General features: G+C 34.0%; 2 protein-coding genes across 3 annotated transcripts; both read left to right on the plus strand.

Annotated features, from left to right (window-relative positions):
* Nucleotides 1-10,550: 10,550 nt before the first annotated feature.
* Nucleotides 10,551-11,651, plus strand: LOC107839813 (germin-like protein subfamily 1 member 17). Its single transcript, XM_016683449.2, has 2 exons — nt 10,551-10,741; nt 10,851-11,651. Exons 1-2 carry the CDS (start codon nt 10,618-10,620, stop codon nt 11,411-11,413), a joined length of 687 nt encoding a protein of 228 aa, XP_016538935.1. The 5' UTR covers nt 10,551-10,617; the 3' UTR covers nt 11,414-11,651.
* A 9,003-nt stretch (nt 11,652-20,654) lies between these two features.
* LOC107839812 (putative germin-like protein 2-1) lies at nt 20,655-23,868 on the plus strand. Of its 2 annotated transcripts, none has more exons than XM_047394838.1 (2): nt 20,655-20,848; nt 23,135-23,868. In XM_047394838.1, exons 1-2 carry the CDS (start codon nt 20,722-20,724, stop codon nt 23,695-23,697), a joined length of 690 nt encoding a protein of 229 aa, XP_047250794.1. In that variant the 5' UTR covers nt 20,655-20,721; the 3' UTR covers nt 23,698-23,868. The 2 variants fall into 2 exon arrangements, with proteins under 2 accessions (XP_047250794.1, XP_016538933.1); XM_016683447.2 differs by lacking the exon at nt 20,655-20,848 and adding an exon at nt 22,810-22,999.
* The last annotated feature ends 2,294 nt before the right edge of the window (nt 23,869-26,162 follow it).

The raw sequence follows: 26,162 nt of genomic DNA on the forward strand, positions 1-26,162 counted from the left end.
TAATTGATTATGCAAGATAGGTGATCGATTGTCTTTGATACCATGTAGTAATTCAGAATATGAATCATAGATTCATACTCAAAACAAGAAAGAAAAGAAAGAAGAAGAAGAATCAGAAGGATAAGAGAGGAAGAAGAAGCAAGTTGAAATGCAACTTAATAATGGAAGTTGTTGATTTTATTCATAAGAAGTGTATTTGATGTGATAAATTAGCTTCTATATATAGATAACAGAATGTGATTCTCTTCCTCATAAAGTTAGTTAGCTTTCTAACAAACTCTAACAGTGCTAACTTCCTAACTAACTTTAACAGTATTAACTAACTTAGTGAAAACAGATTAACTAACTCTATGAAACTTAGTTTATACCTTAACAAGTAGTCCTTTATTAGAGTAAGGATCTCATCAAGTCAGCCGCCACACAACTCTATAAAGGATTAATTAAAAAGGGCTTTTAAAATATAAATTTATACCAAATCAAGTAGTAGCAAGCAACAAACACCGATAATACTTGATAGGAACATTTTCAAAGAAAAAAATGAACATATGAGTAAAAGGAATAATTAAGTCCCCAACCCCCACCCCCACCCCAACCCCACCCCACCCCGACAAAGAAACATAAATCTTTCTCCAAAGTGTATACTTCTTTTTCCTCTTTTTTTTTGCCTTTAGCTATAGACAGATGTGTTAAGAATTCGTGCCCTACTGATTATCTTATTTTTGCCTAACTGTTGCATATTGATGAAATGGATTGCCTGACATGTTCCAAGGAAGCAGTAAAATAGAAAGTAAAAAACACAATAATTTTTACGTGGAAAAGACCTAGCTCAAAAGCTATAAAAAAAACACAACCTGCACCTCTACAGGATTTAACCCCAACTTCACTAAATAACTCTGAGCCTTAACAATGACTGATTGCAAAACTCTGGTAACCAACAAATAGAAATTATAAACTCTAATTCCAACTACACACACACCTCCCAAGGTATGCGTTCCCAAAGTCTCTGAGTTTTTCCCAACTCGAAGACTAGCTCCTAGTTTAGTTTATAACACACTGAAACAAATATTACATCAATAGTTCAAACACAATGAACAACTCTAAAAATCAATGCTAAAACTCTTAGCTGGATTCTATACTTAGGACCAGGTTCTTCAATGTGTTTCTTCAATGATTGAGAAGCACTTCGTGAAGTCAATCTGTCGATTGTGATTTTCTTCTTTGTAAAGGCGTAAGTTATTATTACTAATGCATCTTCTCTTTAAGCACAGCTCTTCGAAGAGTCATTCTTTATTTCAAACTCCTCTTTTAATCAGAACTCTCATTTCATAGAGTTCTACTTCAAGTGAGACTCCTTCTTCAATTCCAACTCTTGTCTCCTTAGTGTTGTAGTCAAACTGCAACTCTTTAAATCAACCTATCTTCAAGTATTTTAATCAACTACAACTTCTTCAATTTATCACGTGATCAGTAACTTGAGTATATTAGAATTAGGCTTGCTCATTCATTCCTGACTTTAAGCAATCTTTGTCTGCATCTACCAGTGAAACCTGAAACCTGTCTTCCTATGCTTGGACCAGCTCAAGTAACATGGTCCATTCATGTGTCAGTCATAAAAAACTCCATTGATCTACAAAAAGTCCTTCAATTTGTATTTTTTCAATCTTGCGTAGACTTCTTCAATCTGCAGAATCTTTCTCCTTCTACACATAGGACTCTTTAGGATATGCTCAGAAGTGAAACTTCTTCTTTCCATAGGACTCCTTTTTCAATTCAACTTATTTTTCCTTTATCATCAAGTGTTTGAATCAAATTTAACTTCTATAAATTAGCACATGTTTATTTCTTTAAGTTTATCAGAATCAACCACTCATCTGGTTCTTGATTTCTTCCACCCTTATCTTTAATCATGAATGATTTTCTACAAGTTTCAGTTACATGTTTCATATCACTTTGTCAGTTTGTCAATCATCAAAACTATATCGTACCAATAAATTTTCCCTTTTTGATGATGACAAACCTCTTGTCTTTGTGCATTCAAACATCTTCACCTGTAGGCACTAAAGTATAAAACACTAGAATGAAAGAAGTTATTTAATGGGTTATAAACATTGCACAAACCTCTTATCTTCCTCCTTTTAGCATCATCGAAAAACTATTTCAATGCAATAATATACTAGCCAAAGTAATTTGTTATGCTATTCATGGCCACTGGGGCTATCGCCAAAATAATTAGACAAAGACTTTAGCCAACATAGTAATGTATTAAAGAGAGCAAAAATATGAGTCAATTTGGCAAAGATAACTATTTCATTTAACTGACAGAGCATGTTCCACATTAAACATAAGCTAGTACTGAACAAAGCAAAACAACTGAGCATTAATTAAAAAAAAATATGGTATAAAAGTGGGACATGGCTATGGATAGAAATAATGAGGAGCTGATGAGGAAGATGGAACAGGTGATATCAATTGTGTCAATTGACGAATGATTTCAACATTTTCATACCTCTATCAATCAAGATCAAGCTTCAAAGTGATGATCCTAGCCTTAAGAACCCCTTATTCCACTTCATGACTGTCTTGTGCAACTTCTAGTTTATTTTTTTTAGATAATTTTTTTTTAAAATAACTGTTAGCCCTCCTTATTGAAACAGGTAAAGCAACATGATTCATCTGTTCAAGAACATCTATTATTGCTTTATAAGTCAAACCTAAACTAGGACTGAGAAGTCCTAAAAAATAACCAATTAGGAACTAAAAGAGAAAGCATGTCCCTTTTCATTCTTCAAAAACATATGCTGGATGTGATTGATGATCAAGTTTGACAAATTCATGGTACAAAAATTGATATTTTGGTTGATAGAGAAGAAGGAATTTCTGGTGTAGAATTAACACATTTGTGCACAACCATTTGGAGAGAATCAAATAAAGTTTGGTCAACCAATTCATCAACATTATAGAAAAAGAAGAGGATGAAGTATGAGGAATTGAATAGGTGTGCTCAACTGTTTCAACTTAGACAACCTATACTTATGTCAGTGTAGAACATACCTGATAAGAAGAACTTTGTGGTCACAATTACTTGTTTGTACCTATTTTTCTGCACAATCTAATACAAAATTAGGTTAGAAGAGTCAAAAATTTAGAATTAGGACACACAACTAAATATGCAAGACTTAATCAAATAACATTTTAGCTAATAAGATTAAGAAGAAAAATGGTTATTCTAGTAAATCATTGAGGAAAGTTCATGCAATTTTAATCATCCCCAAGTCTAACCTATTCCTTTCAAAATGCTCTCTACTTAGTGTCTTTGGTGTTTCTTTAGTCAATTAAGTAACCCATATAGTCAACATTTTTATAGCCCTCAAGAGTGAAATTGCTTTCCTTTGGATACAATAGTCTCAAGCCATTGATTCCCATGGGATATCTCAAGATTCTTTTAACAACACCAATTCTTATGAACTACCAACAAAATTACCAACAGCTTGTATTGATTTTATTGATGCATCCATTTCTTTATTTGTTGTTCCCCCTGTCAATATGCCCTCAGTCTGTACAACAGTTGGACCAGGTAGTACAACATGTTCTTGTGCATGCTCACTAGTTTCACTGTCATCCTTTTTTTTAAAGAGGATCTCCCTTGCTTCCCCCTTACACGAGCACTCCAAATCTGACCATCTTTAAAAAGTATTTTGTTTTAGTTCTCCCAATCTTTTCAACTCTAGTAATGGTGCTATTTTTACCATCTCCAAAAGATCTATTTCCCCTTTAAATACGGTAAGTGAAAGAAATTTTATTTGCTTCCAGTCTTATGTCTTGAGCAAGCTCTATCCATGTACTAATTTTTCTTGCCTTATTTCACTCTCACCTGCAAAACAAATTAGGGGTTAACTTTAGGAATCCAAATAAGCTTGGGTCCTTTCTTATGAGAAAAAAATATATGAGGTTCCTTGTAGCCTATCGAGGCAACAGGTTATGTGACTTGTTTCTCTGACCAGTTTTGACTTTCTTGTTAGCTTGTGCTAACATAGAACCAGAATCTTTTGCTAGACTTATGCTTCTTGATTTTCTTTTTGCTGCAACTTGACATTCAGTGGTTGGATGTCCCAAGTTACCACAAATATAACACATATCTTTAATAGCATTAGAACTTTTATAAAAGCCCAACCCAACCTTTTCATTGTGAGTTCTTTGACCTAGCTTATGAACAAGTCTTGAAGAATGTGTCCATCTATTAGCTCTTTCAAGATCAAGTTTTAATTTAGAAACTTATTAACTTAGTTGACTAACCTTTTCTTTTTCACAAAAGTATTCATGTTTAATCTTAGTCAATTTTGACTCAATCTTTTCTTGTTCCTCACTCTTGACCTTTTTTTCTTTTTCAGAAAGAGATAGTTTTAGAACTTCATATTTGAGGGTCAGGTTTGATGAATTAAGTCTGCTAACCTGTTCCTTAAAATTGCAACTTTTCTTTACAATAGTGTTCTTACAAGTTTCTAGATCAATAAAATCAAACTTGAGACTTTCAATATTGTTGAATAACTCATCCCTATCAGAATTTAATTCTTGGAAATCATCAATTAGAGCACTCATTAAGGAAACAAGTTTCTTTTAGAAAATAAATGCAACTTCTCTTTGAGTTCAAGAATACTTACGTAAGAGTTTCCATCATCTTCTTCCATATCTGAATCTCCAATGGCCATGAGAGCAGTTTCATTATCTTCTTCTCTATCTGATTCATCTCTTTCAGATGCCCTATTTAGATTTTCCATGTCCATCTCATAGGTCGTCAAATTACCAACTAACTCCTCAACGGACATTCTAGTGAGATCCTTAGTTTCTCTTATGGGTGTAACTTTAACATTCCACTTATACTTTGGTAGGACTCTCAAGACCTTCTCTACCTGTTCCTCAGTAGATAAAACCTTTCCTAGAGATGATAACTCATTTACCAACAAAGTTACCCTAGTTATCATTTCTTGTAGTGACTCATTTTTCTCCATTTCAAAAGCCTCATATTCAGTGAAAAGTAATACAATTTTGAATTTTCTCACTTGGCTTGTGCCTTTATGTGCATTCACCAATGCATCCCAGATTTTTTTAGCAGTGTTTCAATCAGACACTCTATTGTACTCAGTTGGACCAAGACCACAAATAAGAATGTTTTTGGATTTTGCATTCTTTTGTAGTGCAACAAGATCTTCCGGGGTGAATTCACTCCTTACCTTTTTCACTTGTTCTCCATCCACTTTCTTCATGGAAATTATTGGTCCATTAATAATTCTGTCCCATAATTCATAATCTACACTTTAAAGAAATGTTTCCATCCTAGCTTTTCACCATATGAAGTGGACCCATGAAAGAATGAAGGTCTAATAGTAGATTGACCTTCACTGTGATCAGTAGGTAGTGCGGAATTCATCATATTGATGTTTGTCTTAGGTGCTAACCCTTTTTAAGACAACCTCGCTCTGATACCATTTGTTAAGAATTCGTGCCCTACTGATTATCTTATTTTTACCTAACTGTTGCCTATCGATGAAATGGGTTACCTGACGTATTCCAAAGAAGCAGTAAAATAGAAAGTAAAGAATACAATAATTTTTACGTGAAAAACACCCGGCTCAAAAGCTGTAAAAAACTACAACCTGCACCTCTACAGGATTTAACCCCAACTTCATTAAATAACTCTGAGCCTCAACAGCGACTGATTACAAAACTCTTGTAACCAAAAAATAGAAATTATAAACTCTAATTCCTAACTACACACACACCTCCCAAGGTATGCGTTTCCAAAGTCTCTGAGTTTTTCCCAACTCGAAGACTAGATCCTAGTTCAGTTTATAACACACTGAAACAAATATTACATCAATATTTCAAACACAATGAACAACTCTAAAAATCAATGCTAAAACTCTTAGCTGGATTCTATACTTAGGACTAGGTTCTTCAATGTGTTTCTTCAGTGATTGAGTAGAACTTCGTGAAGTCAATCTGTCGATTTTGCTTTTCTATTTTGTAACTTCGTGAAGTCAATATGTCAAAGAGATTCTTTATTTCAAACTCCTCCTTTAATTAGAACTCTCATTACATAGAGTTCTACTTCAAGTGAGACTCCTTCTTTAATTCTAACTATTGTCTCCTTAGTGTTAATGTCAAACTTCAACTCTTTAAATCAACTTATCTTCAAGTATTTTACTCAACCACAACTTCTTCAATTTATCACGTGATCAGTAACTTGAGTATATCAAAATTAGGCTTGTTTATTCATTCCTGACTTTAAGCAATCTTTGTCTGCATCTATCAGTGAAACCTGAAACCTGTCTTCCTATGCTTGGACCAGCTCAAGTAACATGGTCCATTCATGTGTCAGTTATTAGAAACTTCATTGATCTACAAAGAGTCCTTTAATTTGTATGTTTCCTATCTTGTGTAGACTTCTTCAATCTGCAGAATCTTTCTTCTTCTACACATAGAACTCTTCAGGATATGCTCAGAAGTGAAACTCTTTTCCATAGGACTCTTTTTTCAACCCAACTTTGCTTTTCCTTATCATCAAGTGTTTGAATCAAATTCAACTTCTACAAATTAGCACATGTTTATTTCTTTAAGTTTATCTGAATCAACCACTCATCTAGTTCTTGATTTCTTCAAACCTTGTCTTTAATCATCGATGATTTGCTACAAGTTTCAGCTATATGTTTCATATCACTTTGTCAGTTTTTTAATCATCAAAACTAAATCGTACCGAACAATATATGTTTGCAATAAATTTAATGTGCAATATCCCACAATCCAAGCTAAGATCCGAACCATTTTTGAATACATACAGAGCCGAATATGATGATTTCTAATTATACATAGGTGTTAAGATCAATTCATTATTGGGGGAGAATATTTGGCTATGAATTAAAGTCATAAGGAATGTCTAGCACAAAGTGAAGTTGAAAGCTTCTTTACCGATTGAGTTTTCGTATAAGATTTTACTAGTGTCAATTTTAAATGAGCATTACTCCAAGAATATGAAGAGTTTTGTTGCTCAACACCCATTAAATTAAAGGTTTTGAGTCTTCTTTCCAATGTCACCAACTGTTTGTCAATCTAATATCGGAGTAAAAAATTATGATTATTTAATCAGACAGTGTCAGTCTGTCAGAGGTCGACGGACGGTGTATTGAAATAATATGAGAACAACAGCCCCGTCACTGTGAAGTTGTCAAACCAACCAGTAAGCTCAAAATTTTCCTAGAACTCGACGTCTTGACCCACAGTCCGTCGGGGGACTGACAGCTCATTACCTGGACTATCCGACAGGAATTTCCTACACTTTTAACTAGTTATTTTAGGGGTAGTTTAGTCTGATCTTTTCCAGGGCCTCTCCCTACAATTTTAAACACTTGATAAGGGTTATTCCCTTCTCTAAAAAAATCAAGAACATGTAGGAGGAGTTTCAGTTGGGTACGATGTAGTTTTGATGATTGACAATCTGACAACGTGATATGAAATATGTCAGTCAACCTGGTTCACAGACACACTATATTATGTAACTGAACCTTATAGCAAAATCATCGATGATTAAAGACAAGGGTGGAAGAAATTAAGAACCAGATGAGTGGTTAATTCTGATAAACTCAAGGAAATAAATATGTGCAAATTTGAAGAAGTTGAATTTGATTTAAACACTTGATGATAAGGGAAAGCAAGTTGAGTTGAAAAGGAGTCCTGTGGAAAGAAGGAGTTTCACTTCTGAGCATATCCTGAAGAGTTCTATATATAGAAGAAGAAAGATTCTGCAGATTGAAGACGTCTACACAAGATAGGAAACATATAATTGAAGGACTCTTTGTTAGATCAATGAAGTTTTTGATGACTGACACATGAATGGACCATGTTACTTGACCTGTTCCAAGCATAGGAAGGCAGGTTTCAGCTTTTTACTGATAGATGCAGACAAAGATTGCTGAAAGTCAAGAACGAATGAGCAAGCCTAGTTCTGATATACTCAAGCTACTAATCACGTGAGAAATTAAAAAAGTTGTGGTTGAGTAAAATAATTGAAGATAAGTTGATTTAAAGAGTTGAAGTTTGACTACAACACTAAGGAGACAAGAGTTGAAATTGAAGAAGGAGTCTCACTTGAAGTAGAACTCTATGTAATGAGAGTTCTGATTAAAAGAGGAGTTTGAAATAAAGAATGACTCTTCGAAGAGCTGTGCTTAAAGAAAAGATGCATTAGTCAGAATAACTTACGCCTTTACAAAGCAGAAAATCACAATCAACAGATTGACTTCACAAAGTGCTACTCAATCACTGAAGAAACACATTGAAGAACCTGGTCCTAAGTATAGAATCCAGCTAAGAGTTTTAGCGTTGATTTTTAGAGTTGTTCATTGTGTTTGAACTATTGATGTAATATTAGTTTCAGTGTGTTATAAACTAAATTAGAAGCTAGTCTTTGAGTTGGGAAAAACTCAGAGACTTTGGGAACACATACCTTGGGAGGTATGTGTGTAGTTAGGAATTAGAGTTTATAATTCCTAGTTGTTGAGTTATAGGGATTAGAGTTTATAATTCCTATTTGTTAGTTACAAGAGTTTTGTAATCAGTCGTTGTTGAGGCTCAGAGTTATTTAGTAAAGTTGAGGTTACATCCTATAGAGGTACAGGTCGTGGTTTTTTACACCTTTTTGATCCGGGTGTTTTTCACGTAAAAATCATTGTGTTCTTTATTTTCTGTTTTACTGCTTCCTAGGAACACGTTAGTGGAACATGTCAGGCAACCCGTTCCATCGATAAGCAATAGTTTGGGGGAAAATAAGATAATCAGTAGGGCACGTATTATTAACAGTTTCTCAATTCCCATAACTTCAAAGCTCCCAAGTTCCAAATTCTCTCCTAGAACTCTTTCTTTTCAAGTATGTAGGACTTCAATGAGGAATTCCTTTCATCCTCATATCCAAAATCTTGTAGTATGTTACTCAATTTTAGAGACACTAGTTTGTGGTTCATATTAGCCCTTTGTCCTTTCCAATATTTTATACATTATGGTTTTAGTTTATGCTTAGAACTTGCCTTTGTGATTCATGTTACAGTTTTAGCTTTAGTATCATATGATATGTTTAGATATGCTATGTCAAGGGTTAGCTTGTGATCACTTGTAATCCAAACATCATGTCTTGGCTAGCATATAGACTAAGGTTGTGACATAATGTGATAGAAAATAAATTACAATCATAAATAAAATATGATGAAACAAGAGTTTTTATTAATAAATAATATGGGTACAATTCTGTTCTTTTCTTGATTATTTTCTCTGAAATTTCTCCAAGACAGTACGATATTGAAAATGTTGTTTTGGAAATTTTAGTTTTCGATTTAAAAAAATACTATATCATTATCATAGCAAATCAATTCGGTTCGATATGATTCGATATTGTAAAGTTCGATTTGATATTTTGCGGGATGGTAAATCAATACCCATAATCGACTTCAATTTGCATGTAGTCATGTAATAGTAAATTATGACATCAACATTTCAAGAAACTCCTCAGTTATATTATACTTGTACCGACCTTACACCCGGTCAAGTTTTTTTGTTTTGTTTGATTTGGTGGGGACATGCTTGTGGAAATACATCAACAATTCTGATTCTTATGACTAGCCAGCATTAAAAGTAATCAACGCTTGCATGTTGTAGTTATGCAATGTTAAACTGTAATGGACTTATGCTGATGAAGAAAACCATTTTGTAGTCAAATCATATTGTAATTTAGAGAATATGGGTAACCTTTTTCCCAAATGAGATTACATCAGTTAAACTTTCTTTTTGCCATTTCAAATGATGAGATTAAGTTTAGTGAAATTTCAGTTGAACTTTCTTTTTCCATTTGAAGAATGAGATTAAATTTAGTGAATTTTCAGTAGTAGAGTTCCATATTTTTCCTATCATCTATAATACTTAGGATATTTTGAACCTACTTTTTTCCATTTGATGAAGAGACTAAATTTCATAAAATTTCATTGCAAGAGTTTGATAAATTTCCCTATCAATATAATAATATTAGGATATTTTGAATCTTCTTTTTTCCATTCGATGACTAGTGACGACACTCTACCCTAGCTTCATGCTCTTTATACATTATTTTATGGGACTACATTTGATATGTTATTGTTGTTGTGTTTATAGTGGTTATAAAAGGTTGATTTTTCAAATGGTTAATTAACTAATAGTTATTATCTCAGAAATTCATCTTTCTTCTTAATTTCGATTTTCTTTTTTAAAAAAAGTAACTTTTTGAGACTATAACTTTTAGTTAAGTGATCATATAAAAAATCAACTTTGAATATAAATTGTTCATACGCTTCAAAAAGTTAAGATTTAACTAATTGACAGAACATCACGCGACTCAAATGCATAAAAAATTTGCCATTTATGATTACTTGGTAATATTATTATAGTAGGAAGTTTAATCCAAAATTTGTCCAGAAGAAGTTTAATTTGACGAGTAACTCAAACAAATTTTCATTAATAAATAGACATGCCTCTCTTATCATATTTCTCACACCAAACAAATTGTTTCAATATATACATACACAGAGTTTTAACTAATTAGTCATGGCTCTCAAGTCCTTTGTATTAACCATTGTCATAATGGCTTTGGTGACTTCAATAAGCTATGCATCAGATCCTAATCCTTTGCAAGATTTTTGTGTTGCTATTAATGACCCCAAATCTCATGGTAAACCGACATTATTATTTAATACTACTACTTATTTCAATCATGGCTTTTGCATACTTCATGCCGGTTTTATTTGTTTTTTTACTTTGTAATTGTGATTTCTATACAGTTTTGGTGAATGGGAGATTTTGCAAGAATCCAGAGCATGTCACTGCTGATGACTTCTTTACATCAGGACTAAACATGCCTGGGATTGCTTTTAATCAATTTGGAGTTACTGTAGCTTCTGCAAATGTTCTCACGTTACCGGGACTCAACACTCTGGGCATTTCATTAGTTCGTTTTGATTACCCACCATATGGTCTAAACGCACCTCATACTAACCCCCGAGAAAGTGAGATTCTTGTCGTCGTTGAGGGCACGCTCTATGTTGGATTTGTCACCTCGACCTCTGCTCCAAATGAGAAAAATAGACTATTTAGCAAGATTCTACATCCCGGAGATGTGTTTGTTTTCCCAATGGGACTCATTCATTTTCAACTTAATGTGGGAAAGACTAAGGCTGTTGCATTTGCTGCACTAAATAGTCAACTTCCAGGACTCAACATTATTGCAAATGCATCATTTGGCTCACACCCACCAATCAATGATGATATTCTTGCAAAAGCATTCCAAGTCGACAAGAAAATTGTGGATTATATCCAGTCACAATTTGAGTCGAACAACTACTAGATAATTAGGATAAGCCAAATAATAACTATGGTGCTAAATATTATTTGTGCTTGGAATTTAAGAAATAATAAAATAAATCTCATGGTCTAGTCTTCTGGACTGGATTCATTGATCTTTGTATTGGGATGTCCTAAACGAGGTTTTCTCATGTTTGCTTTAGTAAAATTATGTTAATATATAGCTAGTGTGTTATGATAATGTTCTCAAAACTATATATAAGCATCAAACATCTTTAGTACTTGTGATATTTTGCTCTACATACACAAGATCAATTTTTCTTTGCTATTTGTATCGTAAAAGAGTTGCAAAGAGCAGTAGTCCATTATTAGAGGAACTCAAACCCCCATAGTGAAAGGGCAGTTGCACTCATTTGTGAACATACCTTGATGCTTTTATAATAAGAATTTATACGAAAATCAAGTAGCAGCAACAAATATGATACTTGATCGATAGCAACATTACCAAAGGAAAAATGGACATATGATTAAGGAATAATAGTCTTTCACTCTCTATTGTAACCAAGAACCCAAGAAAGAAAATAAAGTCTTCTCCGAAGTGTATTATTATTATTTTTTTGGTTTTTTTGATTCTACATATAGACATATATGATTGAAAGTTTAATCAATTTTAGTTTATATTTTGGTCGTGTATAATTGAGTGCAGGCACTAAGGGCGGACACGCTACGGTATTGAAAACTTCGGTTTTCAATTTGTCAAAAATCTAGATCCTTACAATTGCAATTAATTTGGTACAATTTGGCATTTCAAAGCTCGATTTCAGTATTTTACAGTGCGATAAATCGATAATAATAGTTTGACTGAATTTAGCCCGCATATACTCATATAATAAAGAATTATGACATCGACTTTTCAAGAAATGCCTCAATTATAGCATACTTATACCTTAAAAATGTAAAAATATTTAAAATAAAGAGCAATTTCCTTCGTTAATCAATCACCAAAAAGGTATTAGGAAAGACAGGCACATAATCAAAGAGCCGGATAGGGTAGCAGCGGAAAATACCCAAGACTAAACTTTTTCTTTCAACTTGAACAAAGAGAAGACAAACAAACCCAAGCAAAATAGATTAATATACAGAAAACAAATCAACCAAATGAAACAAGATAAGAATAAAGGCAATCACACGAGACACAAGATTTACGTGGAAAACTCTTCAGTGTGAAGAGTAAAAAACCACGGGACCAAAACCTCCACTATAATTACCAAAGATTTACAATATTGTTCTCCAAAATCCCCACAAAACAAGTGTCAAACAACAAGAAACAATACATAAACCAAAACACCAAACACTAGAGAAATAAAGGAGTGAAAGCACAAAAAATGCAGCTACTGTTCGGGAATAAAGAACAGGAGCTACAGGCTACCAAATCAAGCTCCGTTAGTTCCTAATCAAATATTGAGATGAGATAAATAAGAAGTCCAAAAATCAGCTCAATCGGACAAGAAACGAAGCGGGAATCGCAATTTGAAGTTGACAGCTGTGGCTGAAATTTAGGTGCGAAAATCAGCTTTGTTTTTCTCTCTTTGGCTGCTGAAAACTCTCTTTTTGTGATGGTGAATAAGACCTAAAAAGATCAAATATATGACCTATAGTAATGGGACTATGGGCAAAAGTGGGTTGGTCCAAATTGGGCTTCATTTATCCACATAAGAAGGGAAAAAGACCCAATAACCCAATAATTCTCCCCCTCCCAACTATGTGGAGGAGACCGCCATCCCAGCGATCATGCAACAATCTTCAAACTTCCCTCTTGGCAAAGCTTTAGTCATCATGTCGGAACTATTATCATCCGTATGAATCTTCTCAAGTTCAAGCAACTTAGAATCCAACACATCCCGAATCCAATGGTATCTCACATCAATGTATTTAGACCAACCATGAAATGTAGAATTCTTGCCAAGATGTATGACACTTTGACTGTCGCAATGAAGCACATACCTCTCTTGCGCACAACCAAGTTCCCCCAAGAATCTCTTCATCCAAAGCAATTCTTTACAAGCTTCAACGACAGCAATAAGCTCAACTTCTGTAGTAGATAGAGCAACACATTTTTGCAACCTAGATTGCCAAGACACAGCTCCCCCTATAAAAGTTACCAAATACCCTGAAGTAGACTTGCGAGTATCAACATCACCGGCTATATCTGAATCAGTATAACCACAAAGAATAGGCTTCCCTATACCAAAACACAAACTTAGACTAGAAGCGCCACAAAGATATCTCATAATCCACTTCACAGCATTCCAATGTTCTCTTCCCAGATTAGAAAGAAATTGACTAACAACACCAACAACATGACCAATATCCAGTCTTGTGCAAACCATTGCATACATCAAACTACCAACAACTGAAGCATTAGGAACTTTCTTCATATCTTCCTTCTCATCATCACTGGAAAGACACTGCTTCGTGCTCAACTTGAACTGCATAGTTAAAGGTGTACTGATAACCTTAGCCTTGTCCATGTTAAACCTTCGAAGTACTTTTTGAATATACTTCTCTTGTGATAACCACAAATTCTTGGCCTTTCTGTGACGGACAATTTGCATGCCAAAAATCTGCTTTGCTGGTCCCAAGTCTTTCATAGAAAAAGACTTACTCAACTCTTGCTTCAACTTTTGAATCCTGCAAGCATTATGACCAACAACAAGCATGTCATTAACATAAAGCAACACAATAATAAAGTCACCATCAGTGAATTTTTGCACAAAAACACAATGGTCTGAACTAGTCTTCTTGAAGCCCTGTTGACTCATAAAGGAACCAAACTTCCTGTACCACTGCGTAGGAGCTTGTTTCAAACCATACAAGCTCTTCTTCAATTTGCAAACATAATTCTCTTTTCCCTTGACTTTAAAACCTTCAGGTTGCTCCACATAAATTTCTTCATCTAAGTCACCATGGAGAAAAGCAGTTTTAACATCCATTTGCTCAACCTCTAAATCTAGACTTGCAACTAAGCCTAGAACCAGACGAATGGATGAAATCTTTACAACTGGAGAAAATATCTCATCAAAATCAATTCCCTTTTTCTGGTTAAATCCCTTCACAACTAATCTAGCTTTGTACCATGGAATTGGATTACCATCTTTACGCTTTACTCGAAAAATCCACCTGTTTTTCAAAGCTTTTCTGTCTTTAGGCAGCTTAACCAAATCAAAGGTATGATTATCTGGCAAAAATTTAATTTCATCTTCCATAGCATCAAACAACTTTTCTTTTTCTTCACTTTCCATGGCCCCATCAAGACTCTCAGGTTCTCCCCCATCAGTCAAGAGTACATACTCACTGGGAGAATAATGAGATGAAGGTATTCTCTCTCTTGTAGATCAACTGAGAGAACTTTCTGAAGCATCAACAACTGGTTGCTGATCAACCGTATCAACTTGCACTGGAACATTAACAACTTCTTGCTGATCATTCTGAACATGATCATCATCTTCATTATCAACTTGATTTTCATCATCATGAAGATTTTCTTCAGGAGAAGTAGTCAAAGGAACTGAATCAACATCAACTAGGCTCTCACTACTCTAAGAATCAACCTTCTCAGCTTTGTCAAAATCTTCAATTGTTTGGTCTTCAAAGAACACAACATCGCGGCTTCTAACAAGTTTCTTCTTAACTGGATCATAGAAACGATAGCCAAATTCATCTTGACCATAACCAATAAAGATACACAGTCTAGTTTTAACATCTAACTTTGACCTTTCATCCTTAGAAACATAAACAAAAGATTTACACCCAAAGACTCTAAGATGATCATAAGAAATATTCTTATCAGACCAAACTCTGTCAAGGACATCACCATTCAAAGCAACAGTAGAAGATAAATTGATAACATAAATAGCAGTATTAAGTTCTTCTGCCCAAAAGGAATCTGGCAGCTTAGCATTTGAAAGCATACATCTAACCCTCTCAACTAGTGTTTTATTCATCCTCTCTGCTAAGCCATTCAACTGAGGAGTATTTGGAGGGGTTTTTTGATGTCGAATACCCTGCTCTCTGCAATATCTATCAAAAGAACCAATATACTCACCACCATTATCTGAACGGATGCATTTCAATTTCTTTCCTGTCTGTCTTTCAACCCAGGCCTAAAAATTTTTGAACACATCAAGTACTTGATTCTTGGACTTCAAAGGAAATACCTAGAGTTTGTGAGAATGATCATTAATAAAAGTCACAAAGTAAAGTGCACCACCACGAGACCTTACTTTAAAAGGACTGCACAAATCAGAATGCACCAACTCCAGCAAATCGAGCTTTCTTGAAGGCGGATGACTCTGAAAAAATACTCTTTTTTGTTTACCGGCTAAGCAATAAACACACTTCTTCAACTTTGCTTGTTTTACTCCAGGAAGCAAATTTTTCTTAGCCAAACTATCAATCTCCTTCTCACTCATATGACTCAATCTTCTATGCCACAACTCTGATAAAGTATCATTCTCCACCAAGTTTATCAAGCCTCTAGAAATAGAGCCTTGAAATACGTACAAGTTAGACAACTTGTCACCTCGAGCCACAATCATTGAACCTCTAGTAAGCTTCCACTGGTCAGCACCAAAGGTATTAACATAACCTTCATCATCAAGACTTCCTACAGAAATCAAATTCAGGCGAACATCTGGAGCATGCTTAACATTATTGAGAACTAGTTTGAAACCATTGTTACTTTTCAAAAAAATCGTGCCAATGTCAAGTACTTTAACTTCATCATTATTGCCCATTTTCAATATCCCAAAATTACCTAGAGTATAAGAAGAAAATAATGATACAAGTGAAATGACCGCCTTAGCGTTCGATGATATTATTCAAAGTCACTACGTGAAGAATCAAGCTTTGGTCCCATAGAGGGCACGAGATCATACTTGTAGGCGCTATTTTGAGCATACCATCAAACAAATCCGTGTGTGGAAGATTGCTTGGAGCCTTGAAGACTAGATGACTCACAGGTTTGGACCACATTTGATGGTTTACAATTTTGGCCCCTTTATTAAGGTCATTTTGGTCACTTAGCCTCAAGGTCATTTTGGTTTTTTAGCCTTGTCTAAATGACACTCCATTACCACCCACCTCATTGAGGGCATTTGAGTCATTTTATCTTTATTTTGTAATATACTATATATAGTCTATTTTAGGTCATTTCTCTTTAGTTAATGAATGATGAACATTTAAAAGACTTATTCTCTCTTTGGAGAGTGCAACACCTTAGTATAGTTCTTAGTTAGGGCTTGAAAAAGTCATCCTTAGTATAGGTCTTGGAAAAGCCAATATTGTTCTTTGCTTGGAAATGGTGGATCTTGAGGTGAGTGATTCCCTTGGCGGACACCGTAAGGGTGTGGTGGTGTTGTTACATTAATTAGGGGTTTAGTGTTTGAATCACACTTTGTTCCTAAGTCTTGTAACAAATCTATATCTCACTATCTATCCTTTTATTCTTGTAATCTTGTTATTGTTTGTAGTGGACTATTTTTGTGTCTTCTTGAATCCGAAAATTTGTGTTCTTGTTGTCATCTTTTTCTTCATGATTTGTGGCTATTTTGGGTGTTAAATACACCTTTGTTTCTTGTATTCTTGTTGTATTTTTCGAATCCGAGTGAGGTCTCCATTTGGTCCACGATTTGTTGTGATTTGTGAACTGTTTTGGAGGGTGTATTGGACTGTTTTGTGGCTGTTTCGTTTCCTCTTGTTTGTCTTGTATCAAATAATTCCTTCTTCGGCGTAACATGAGATGTAGCACCAGAATCCACAAACCAGCTAGACTCATCGCGAACAAGATTAATGGCATTCTCACCATAAGCAATAAGAAGACCATCATTAGCAACAACAATAACATGATTTTCATTATCTCCTTCTTTCTTTTGCCATCTTATATCTCTCTTATGCTTGTAACAACATTTCATGATATGCCCTTTTTTATTGCAATAGTCACATGTAACATTCTTGAATTTAGACCTTGACTTGCTTCTACTTTTATCTCTATCATTTGTATCTCTGGACTTGTTTCTCCCCCTCTCTTCAGTAACCAAAACATCAGAGTGTGAAGATGAAGAAGATGAGGCCTGAGATCTTCTTCTCATCTCTTCATTCAAGACATCACTCTTAACATATTCCATAGTTACAATACCACCGGGAGCAGAATTAGTCAAAGAAACTCGAAGAGTTTCCCAAGAGTCAGGTAGAGTATTAAGAAGCCAAAGTCCTTGAATTTCTCATCGAACTTTACACCCATTCCGGACAGCTGGTCATGGACACCCTGAAAATCATTAATATGATCAGAAATTGGACTGCCCTCTTTATGCCTGATATTCATCAATTGCTTAAGCAGGAACAACTTGTTATTTCCCGTCTTCGAAGCATAACGTGTCTCGAGCTTGTCCTACAAACTTCTAGCATGTGTCTCATTCATAATATGATTTCTAACATTATCTTCAACCCATTGTCTGATATGGCCACAAACCTGTAAGTGCTCAAATTCCCAATCCTCATCTGTCATGGATTCAGGTTTAATAGATGTAAACATAGGTAGATGCATTTTCTTGACAAATAGAAGATCTTTCATCTTACCTTTCCAAGTATAATAGTTATTACCATTCAAACACACCATCTTGCTCATATTTGCCTCCATCATTCAAATCTACAATCAACAATAACCAACTCTCTGATACCACTTATTAGGAAAGACGGGCACACAATCAAAGAGCCGGACATGATAGCAGCGGAAAATACCCAAGACTAAATTTTTTCTTTCAACTTGAACCAAGAGGAGACAAACAAACCCAATCAAAATAGAGTAATATACAGCAAACAAATCAATCAAATGAAACAACATAAGAATAAAGGCAATCACACGAGACACAAGATTTACGTGAAAATCTCCTCAGTGTGAAGAGTAAAAAATCACGGGACCAAAACCTCCACTATAATCACCAAAGAGTTACAATATTGTCCTCCAAAGTGACCATAAAAAAAGTGCCAAACAACAAGAAACAATACATAAATCACATCACCAAACACTAGAGAAATAAAGGAGTGAAAGCACCAAAAACGCAACTACTGTTCGGGAATGAAGAACGGGAGATACAGGCCACCAAATCAAGCTCCGTCAATTCCTAATCAAATATTGAGATGAGAGAAACAAGCAGTCCAAAAATCAGCTCAATCGGACAAGAAACGAAGCGGAAATCGCAATTTGAAGTTGACAGCTGTGACTGAAATTTAGGTGCGAAAATCAGCTTTGTTTTTCTCTCTTTGGCCGCTGAAAACTCTCTTTTATGGTTAATAAGACCTAAAAAGATCAATATATATGCCCCATAGTAAAGGGCCTATGGGCAAAAGTGGGTTGGTCCAAATTGGGCTTCATTTATCCACATAGAAAGGGAAAAAGACCCAATAACCCAACAAAGGGCATTTCAATCAAGATGAAATAGTCAAATTTTCAACTTCTATTCATATTCATATGACTAGCCACTAGCCATCATTAAAAGTAATCAAGGTTTGCATGTTGTAGTTATAATGCAATGTAAATATGTAATGGACCTGTGATGAAAACCATTATTAAGTGTTTCGGATATTGTAATTTGGAGTTAGCTTATAGAACATTTGACTACTTCATCTTTGTTAAGGGCAGAGATAATTTTTACTGCCAAAGTTATATATGCTAGAAGCATCAAGGAACTAAATTATGAAAAAAGATCCACATATCTAAACCTCAAAGATTAAAAAGATTGATTGTGGTAACCACTTCCCATCTAATTCCAATTTAAATAATATCTTGTGTTTATAAGCGCTGATCATAGATGATTCTATATATATGTGTTCTATCGCGTAGATCCATTCCATGTTAGAAAACAGACAAGGCGTTATGCAAAAGCATTTCATATTTACGAAGAGCAGATGATGGTGAACGCGGTTGAAAGAAGGTATGAGCACATAGCGAAGGTAAAGATATCGACAGCATCTGTTGCAAATATGGCAGGGATAGTTCTAAAAACGGGTAAGCTAAATTAAATGTGATGCATTTCTGAAATTTCAGAAGCAGAATTCGATAATTATCTTATCAATTTTACGATATTTTGAACCTTCTTTTTTCCGTTTGAAGAAGAGATTAAATTTGGTGAAATTAGATAAGTAGTGGCAGAGAGTTTGATAATTTCCCTATCAATACTAATGTATTCTGAATTTCTTTTTTCCATTTGATGAAGAGATTCAATTTGGTTAAATTTAGTAAGTAGTTGCAGAGAGTTTGATAATTTCTTAATCAATGTTAAAATATTTTGAATCTTCTTTTTTCCATTTTATGAAGAGATTCAATTTGATGAAATTTAGTAAGTAGTTGCAGAGAGTTTGATAATTTTTCAATCAATATTAAAATATTTTGAATCTTCTTTTTTCCATTTGATGAAGAGATTCAATTTGATGAAATTTAGTTAAGTAGTTGCAGAGAGTTTGATAATTTTCCAATCAATATTAAAATATTTTGTACCTTCTTTTTTCCATTTGATGAAGAGATTCAATTTAGTGAAATTTCAGTTGCAGAATTCGATAGTATCCCTACCAATACTAGATATTTTGAACCTTCTTTTGCCATATGCTTTTAGAAAATATATTGAAGTGTCCTGGGAATCCAATTAGAAAAGACTTTAAACTCAACCTCAAAAACTACTAACTTCTTCCTGTATTATTAGTTGTCTATTTTTTCCTTTACACATCTCTTAAGAAATTATAAATAAAAATAACAATTTTACTAATTTAATTCTTAAGAAACTATTTTGGAATTTTATTTAAATTTGTTTACACTTCTAAAGAGAATTAAGTGTAGGTGTAAAATGAGGAAAAAATGAAATTGATTCTCTCTTGGTTTTGTATATTGACATATAATATGATATGAAAGAACTATTTTTAGAAATGATAACAACTAATATAGGATGGAGGGAGTATTTGAGACATATTGTCACTATTAGTTAAGTGACAATATAATATGGGAACTTAATTAACTCTAGGTGTAAATTGTTTGTACGTTCTCAGAAAGTTTGACAGAACATATAGTTGTTCATCAAACATCCCGACGCAAAAGCTTAAAAATTCACCATTTATGATTAGTTGGTAATTTTATATTGTAGGAAGTTAAATCCAAAATTTGTGTAGGAGAAGTTTAATTTGACAACTAATTCAAACAAATTTTCATGTATAAATAGACATGTCTCTCTATCATATTTCTCACACCAAACAAATTGTTTCAATATATATATACACAGAGAGAGTACTTTTAACTAATTAGTGATGGTTCTCAAGTCCTTCGTATTAACCATTGCCATAATGGTTTTGGTGACTTCAATGAGCTATGCATCAGATTCTATTCCTTTGCAAGATTTTTGTGTTGCTATTAATGACCCCAATAATTCTCATGGTAAACCCACATTATAATTTGATACTTACTTTATTCATGACTTTCGCACTTCATGCTCGTTTTGATTATTTATTTTACTGTTGGTAACTATTGTTAGTTTACTTTGTAACTGTGATTTTTGTACAGTTTCCATGAATGGAAAATTCTGCAAGAATCCAAAGGATGTCACTGCTGATGACTTCTTTATATCAGGTCTAAACATCGCTGCGAATACTTCAAATCAATTTGGATCTGTTTTAACTGCAGTGTACGTTGACAGCTTACCAGGACTCAACACTCTGGGCCTTGCTTTTTCTCGTATCGATTACACCTCGATCAAGTTTTTTTGTTTTGTTTGATTTTTATGACTAGCCAGCATTAAAAGTAATCAATGTTTGCATGTTGTAGTTATGCAATGTAAAAGTGTAGTGGACTTATGCTGATGAAGAAAACCATTTTGTAGTCAAATCATATTGTAATTTAGAGAATATGGATAGCCTTTTTTCCACATGAGATTAAATCAGTTAAAACTTTCTTTTTTCCATTTGAAGAATGAGATTAAGTTTAGTGAAATTTCAGTAGCAGAGTTCCATAATTTTCCTATCGTCTATACTAGGATATTTTTAACTTCTTTTTTCAATTGATGAAGAGATTAAATTTCATTGGCATAGTTTCATAATTTCCCTATCAATATAATATTAAGATATTTTGAGTCTTCTTTTTCCAATTCGATGAAGAGATTCAATTGTTTGAACTTTTTCCAATTCGATGAAGAGATTCAATTGTTTGAAATTTCAATAGCATTGTTTGATAATTTGTCTATCTTTGAAAAAAAAGATAATTTGTCTATCAATACTAATATATTTTGAACCTTCTTTTTTCCATTTGAGGCTAACTCGTGGTAAATACATTGAAGTTTCTTGGGAATCTCATTTGAAAAGACTACATAATACTCACTCTGTCCCATATTATTAGTTGTTCACTTTCTCCTTTACAATCTCTTCAGAAATCATAAATAAAAATTATAGTCGTATTTTCTTCTTGCTTAGAGGTTCATTACCTCATTAGGATTGGTAAGGTAAGGTCTAGCTTCCCTTACTTATACTTATTCCTATCGAGGATTTTATTTTTATTTTGATAAAAAAACGCTAGACACTCTATCTAGTGGTAAAAATTTGCTTTAAAAAAAAAAAAAAATTACCAAGAATTTTTTTTGAAATTTATATAAATTTGTTTACACTTAAAAACAATTAATTGTAAGCCTAAAATGAAAAAGAAATTATTAATTCTTTTTAATTTTGTACATTTATAAATAATTTTGGCACGTGACTTTTTAGTAATAATTAATATGGGACGGAAGACGTATTTGACACCCGCAGTTATTTCTAAAGTTGGAAAGTTTCTATCATAATTCATATTCCAATCCTAATCATTTATTTTCCTCATCATTTTCATAACAATTCTCGATGGACTCAAGATTTTAACTGGTTTAATCCTTCTAAAATATGATTTAATTTAAGTCTTTATACTGACTGAGTAGTGACACTCTATCCTAGCTCCATGCTCTCCCAACCTCATTTTGTGAAATTATACTCGATATATTATTGTGTAGATAGTGGTTATAAAGGGTTGAGTTTTTAAATGGTTAGTCAACTAATGGTTATTAGCATAGAAAATCATCTCTCTTCTTAATTTTGATTTTTCTTCAATAATAAAAGTAATTTTCTGTGACTAACTTTTAGTTGACCATTTGAAAAATCAACTTTGAGTATAAATTGTTCATATCCTTCAGAAAGTTGAAAATTTTAACTGATCGACAGAACATCACGACTCAAATGCATAAAAAATTACCATTTATGATTAATTGGTAATATTATTATTGTAGGAAACTTAGCCCAAAATTTGTTTAGGAGAAGTTTAATTTGACGATTAATTCAAACAAATTTTCATCTATAAATAGACATGTTTCTCATCATATTTCTCACACCAAACAAATTGTTTCAATATATATATATATAAAAACAGAGAGTACTTTTAACTAATTAGTGATGGTTTTCAAGTTCTTTGTATTAACCATTGCCATAATGGCTTTGGTGACTTCAAAGAGCTATGCATCAGATTCTATTCCTTTGAAAGATTTTTGTGTTGCTATTAATGATACCAATTCTCATGGTAAACCCACATTATTATTTAATATACTACTTATTTCAATCATGGCTTTTGCGTAATTCATGTCAGTTTTATTTATTTTTTATACTACTATACAGGGTGTTTATTGTTTTTTTACTTTGTAATTGTGATTTACAGTTTTCGTGAATGGGAGATTTTGCAAGAATCCAGAGCATGTCACTGCTGATGACTTCTTTACATCAGGACTAAACATGCCTGGGAATGCTTTAAATCAATTTGGAGTTACTGTAGTTGCTGCAAATGCTTACACGTTACCGGGAATCAATACTCTGGGCATTTCATTAGCTCGTATTGATTACCCACCATATGGTCTAAACGCACCTCATACTAACCCCCGAGAAAGTGAGGTTCTTGTCATCCTTGAGGGCATGCTCTATGTTGGATTTGTCACTTCGACCTCTGCTCCAAATGTGAAAAATAGACTATTTAGCAAGATTCTACATCCCGGAGATGTGTTTGTTTTTCCAATGGGACTCATTCATTTTCAACTTAATGCGGGAAAGACTAAGGCTATTGCATTTGCTGCATTCAGTAGTCAACTTCCAGGACTCAACATTATTCCAAATGCATTATTTGGTTCACACCCATCAATCAATGATGATATTCTGGCAAAAGCATTTCAAGTAGACAAGAAAGTTGTGGATTATATCCAGTCAGAATTTGAGAGGGATAACTTCTAGGATAAGTCAAATAATAACTATGGTGCTGTATATTATTTGTGCTTGGAATTTAAAAAAAAAAAAAAAAATCTCATGATCTAGTCTTGTGGACAGGATTCACTGATCTTTGTATTGGGATGTACTTAACGAGGTTTTCTCATGGTTTCTCAATCATACATTTTAATTTTAATAGCTCTGATCTTAATTGTTCTTAAACTGGATAAACCTATAAAATTAAATTACAAGTTAAATGACGACCAAAAAATGGAGGTATTAAGCAATTCGGCCATACTAATTATGTACAGAAAAAAGAGTCTCATCCAATAGATGCAAGTTTGAATTCATTTAACAATCATTTGATCTCCATCAAAATTGATATCATATCATTTTTCTTTGAATTCATTTACCAATTATTTTATCTCCATTAAAATTGATATTATATTATTTTTTTATAGTTCATTTAAAAAATAATATTTTTTAATAATTTTAAATTTTAATTTTTCACGCAACACATTTAAAATTACAAGCTTAAAAAATACTTACATATTTTTAATTTATAAGAACGAAAGTTAAAAGTCTTACGTTAAATTTCCTATCAAATTAAAATCAGAATGAAAAATTGAAACAAATAAAATGGGTAGACTTGGCTTTGTACATGGTACAACTGTGCATCTTCCTTTGAATTTCCCATGAGGTTCTTCCAGTGCACTGCTTCCCTTATGCATAATAAGTATGGCTACATACATCATCCAACAATTCAATTACTTTACCCAAAAACTGTCTCATCATTGCAGCATCATATATCATATACTAGTACAAAACAAGCTAAGGTTGCTTCTTTTTATTTTTTTCCCAGATGTTCTTCATATTAGATTAATTACTCCTACAAGGTTTTGTTTCCCTATGATTGAAATTGTTCTGTTGATTGCTTGATATGCTTTAAGGGTGTGTTTGGTATGTAACCAAAAAATATTACTCCTCCTATAATATTTGTATAGTATATATATATAATCTGGATAAATATTGTGGTAGTGAGGTTAGGGGTGTGGGGTGAAGAAGTAAGTGTATTAAAGGTCTCAGTTTCAAATTTCAACAGCGCCAAAAAACACTAGGTGGTTCTTCCCATCAGTCCTAGTTGGTGGACAGAGTTACATGAAATTTGTTGTTGGTGCAAGCTGGCAGATATTCAGTGAAAGTAGATTTGGTCGAGGGTGCTAGATTCTGGATGAATATAGTTCTAACATTCCCCACTCTGCCTAATTTGGCAAAGAACTCTCCATTATTCAGAAATCCAAGAAGAGATGCTGAATGAAATGAATGGGGAAAACAAGAAGAGATTTTGAAGGAAACAGATGTCCTTTTTCCAGTTTGGGGATGTACATGTCCTAAGTTTATTAGTTGGGGCAGTGTATGAGGTTATATAATATAGTGGATCATGGTCAAGTTCTTTCTTTTGTTTGTTTTGGTGATGCTTGTCTCCTTTTTTACCTATCAGTAAAAATTAGTACAACCCAGCTAGTAGAAATACATCGACAGTTCTGATTCATATGACTTGGCCTGCATTAAAAGCAATCAATGTTTGTATGTTGTAGTTATGATGTTATGAACCAATTGTCCCACATTGGAAAAATAGAGAAATGCTAAGGGGTTTATAGGTCAAATGAGTTCTTCTACCTATCAGGCTAGTCTTTTGGATTGGGCTCTCCTGTTTGGTTTATAACATTGGTACTTTCATTGAGAGTCCCACGCGATGGGCTGTGACTCGTAGTGGTGGTTTGGACCCAAGAGGGGTGCTAGCCGTGACCAACGAGAATCAATTCACGCGTGGAGTCGCGACTCGGAGTAGTGGACTGGACCTAAGAGGGGTGCCAACCATGAACAACTGGGCTCAACCGTGACCAACGAGATCGTTGGTTCTCAAGCTGATACAAGTACGACGATGAAGATGGACACATGTATGTGAGAATGTAATGAACCCGGGGCTTGGAGTGTGCAAGTGAAGGACTTAAAACACACCAAACCGACCCTAATCTCACACTTGGAGTGTAAAGAGGAGCCTTGGAACACAACAAGGCAGCCCAACAAGAATCGATTCACGCGTGGAGTCGCGACTCGAAGTAGTGGCCTGGACCTAAGAGGGGTGCCAACCGTGAACAACTGGGCTCAACCGTGACCAACGAGATCGTTGGTTCTCTAGCTGATACAAGTACGACGATGAAGATGGACGCATGTATGTGAGAATGTAATGAACCCGGGGCTTTGAGTATGCAAGTGAAGGACTTAAAACAACACCAAACCGACCCTAATCTCACACTTGGGGTGTAAAGAGGAGCCTTGGAACACAACAAGGCAGCCCCTAAATACACTTGAAGGGAGCCTAGTTCTAAAAAGGGCATTTTGGACATTTTGTATTTTATTTGTAACCTAGTATAAATAGAACATTGTAAGGCTTTTAGACTTAGATTATTCATGATGTTTAAGTCTTG

This window comes from Capsicum annuum, chromosome 8, assembly GCF_002878395.1.
Source record: "Capsicum annuum cultivar UCD-10X-F1 chromosome 8, UCD10Xv1.1, whole genome shotgun sequence".
In the NCBI taxonomy this organism is placed as follows: domain Eukaryota; kingdom Viridiplantae; phylum Streptophyta; class Magnoliopsida; order Solanales; family Solanaceae; genus Capsicum; species Capsicum annuum.

Coding starts and splice junctions, on each gene's coding strand:
- LOC107839812 (XM_047394838.1), top strand. CDS start 20,722: ATGGTTCTCAAGTCCTTCGTATTAACCATTGCCATAATGGTTTTGGTG. Junction 20,849..23,134: donor TGACCCCAATAATTCTCATG/GTAAACCCACAT, acceptor TGTGATTTACAG/TTTTCGTGAATGGGAGATTT.
- LOC107839813 (XM_016683449.2), top strand. CDS start 10,618: ATGGCTCTCAAGTCCTTTGTATTAACCATTGTCATAATGGCTTTGGTG. Junction 10,742..10,850: donor TAATGACCCCAAATCTCATG/GTAAACCGACAT, acceptor ATTTCTATACAG/TTTTGGTGAATGGGAGATTT.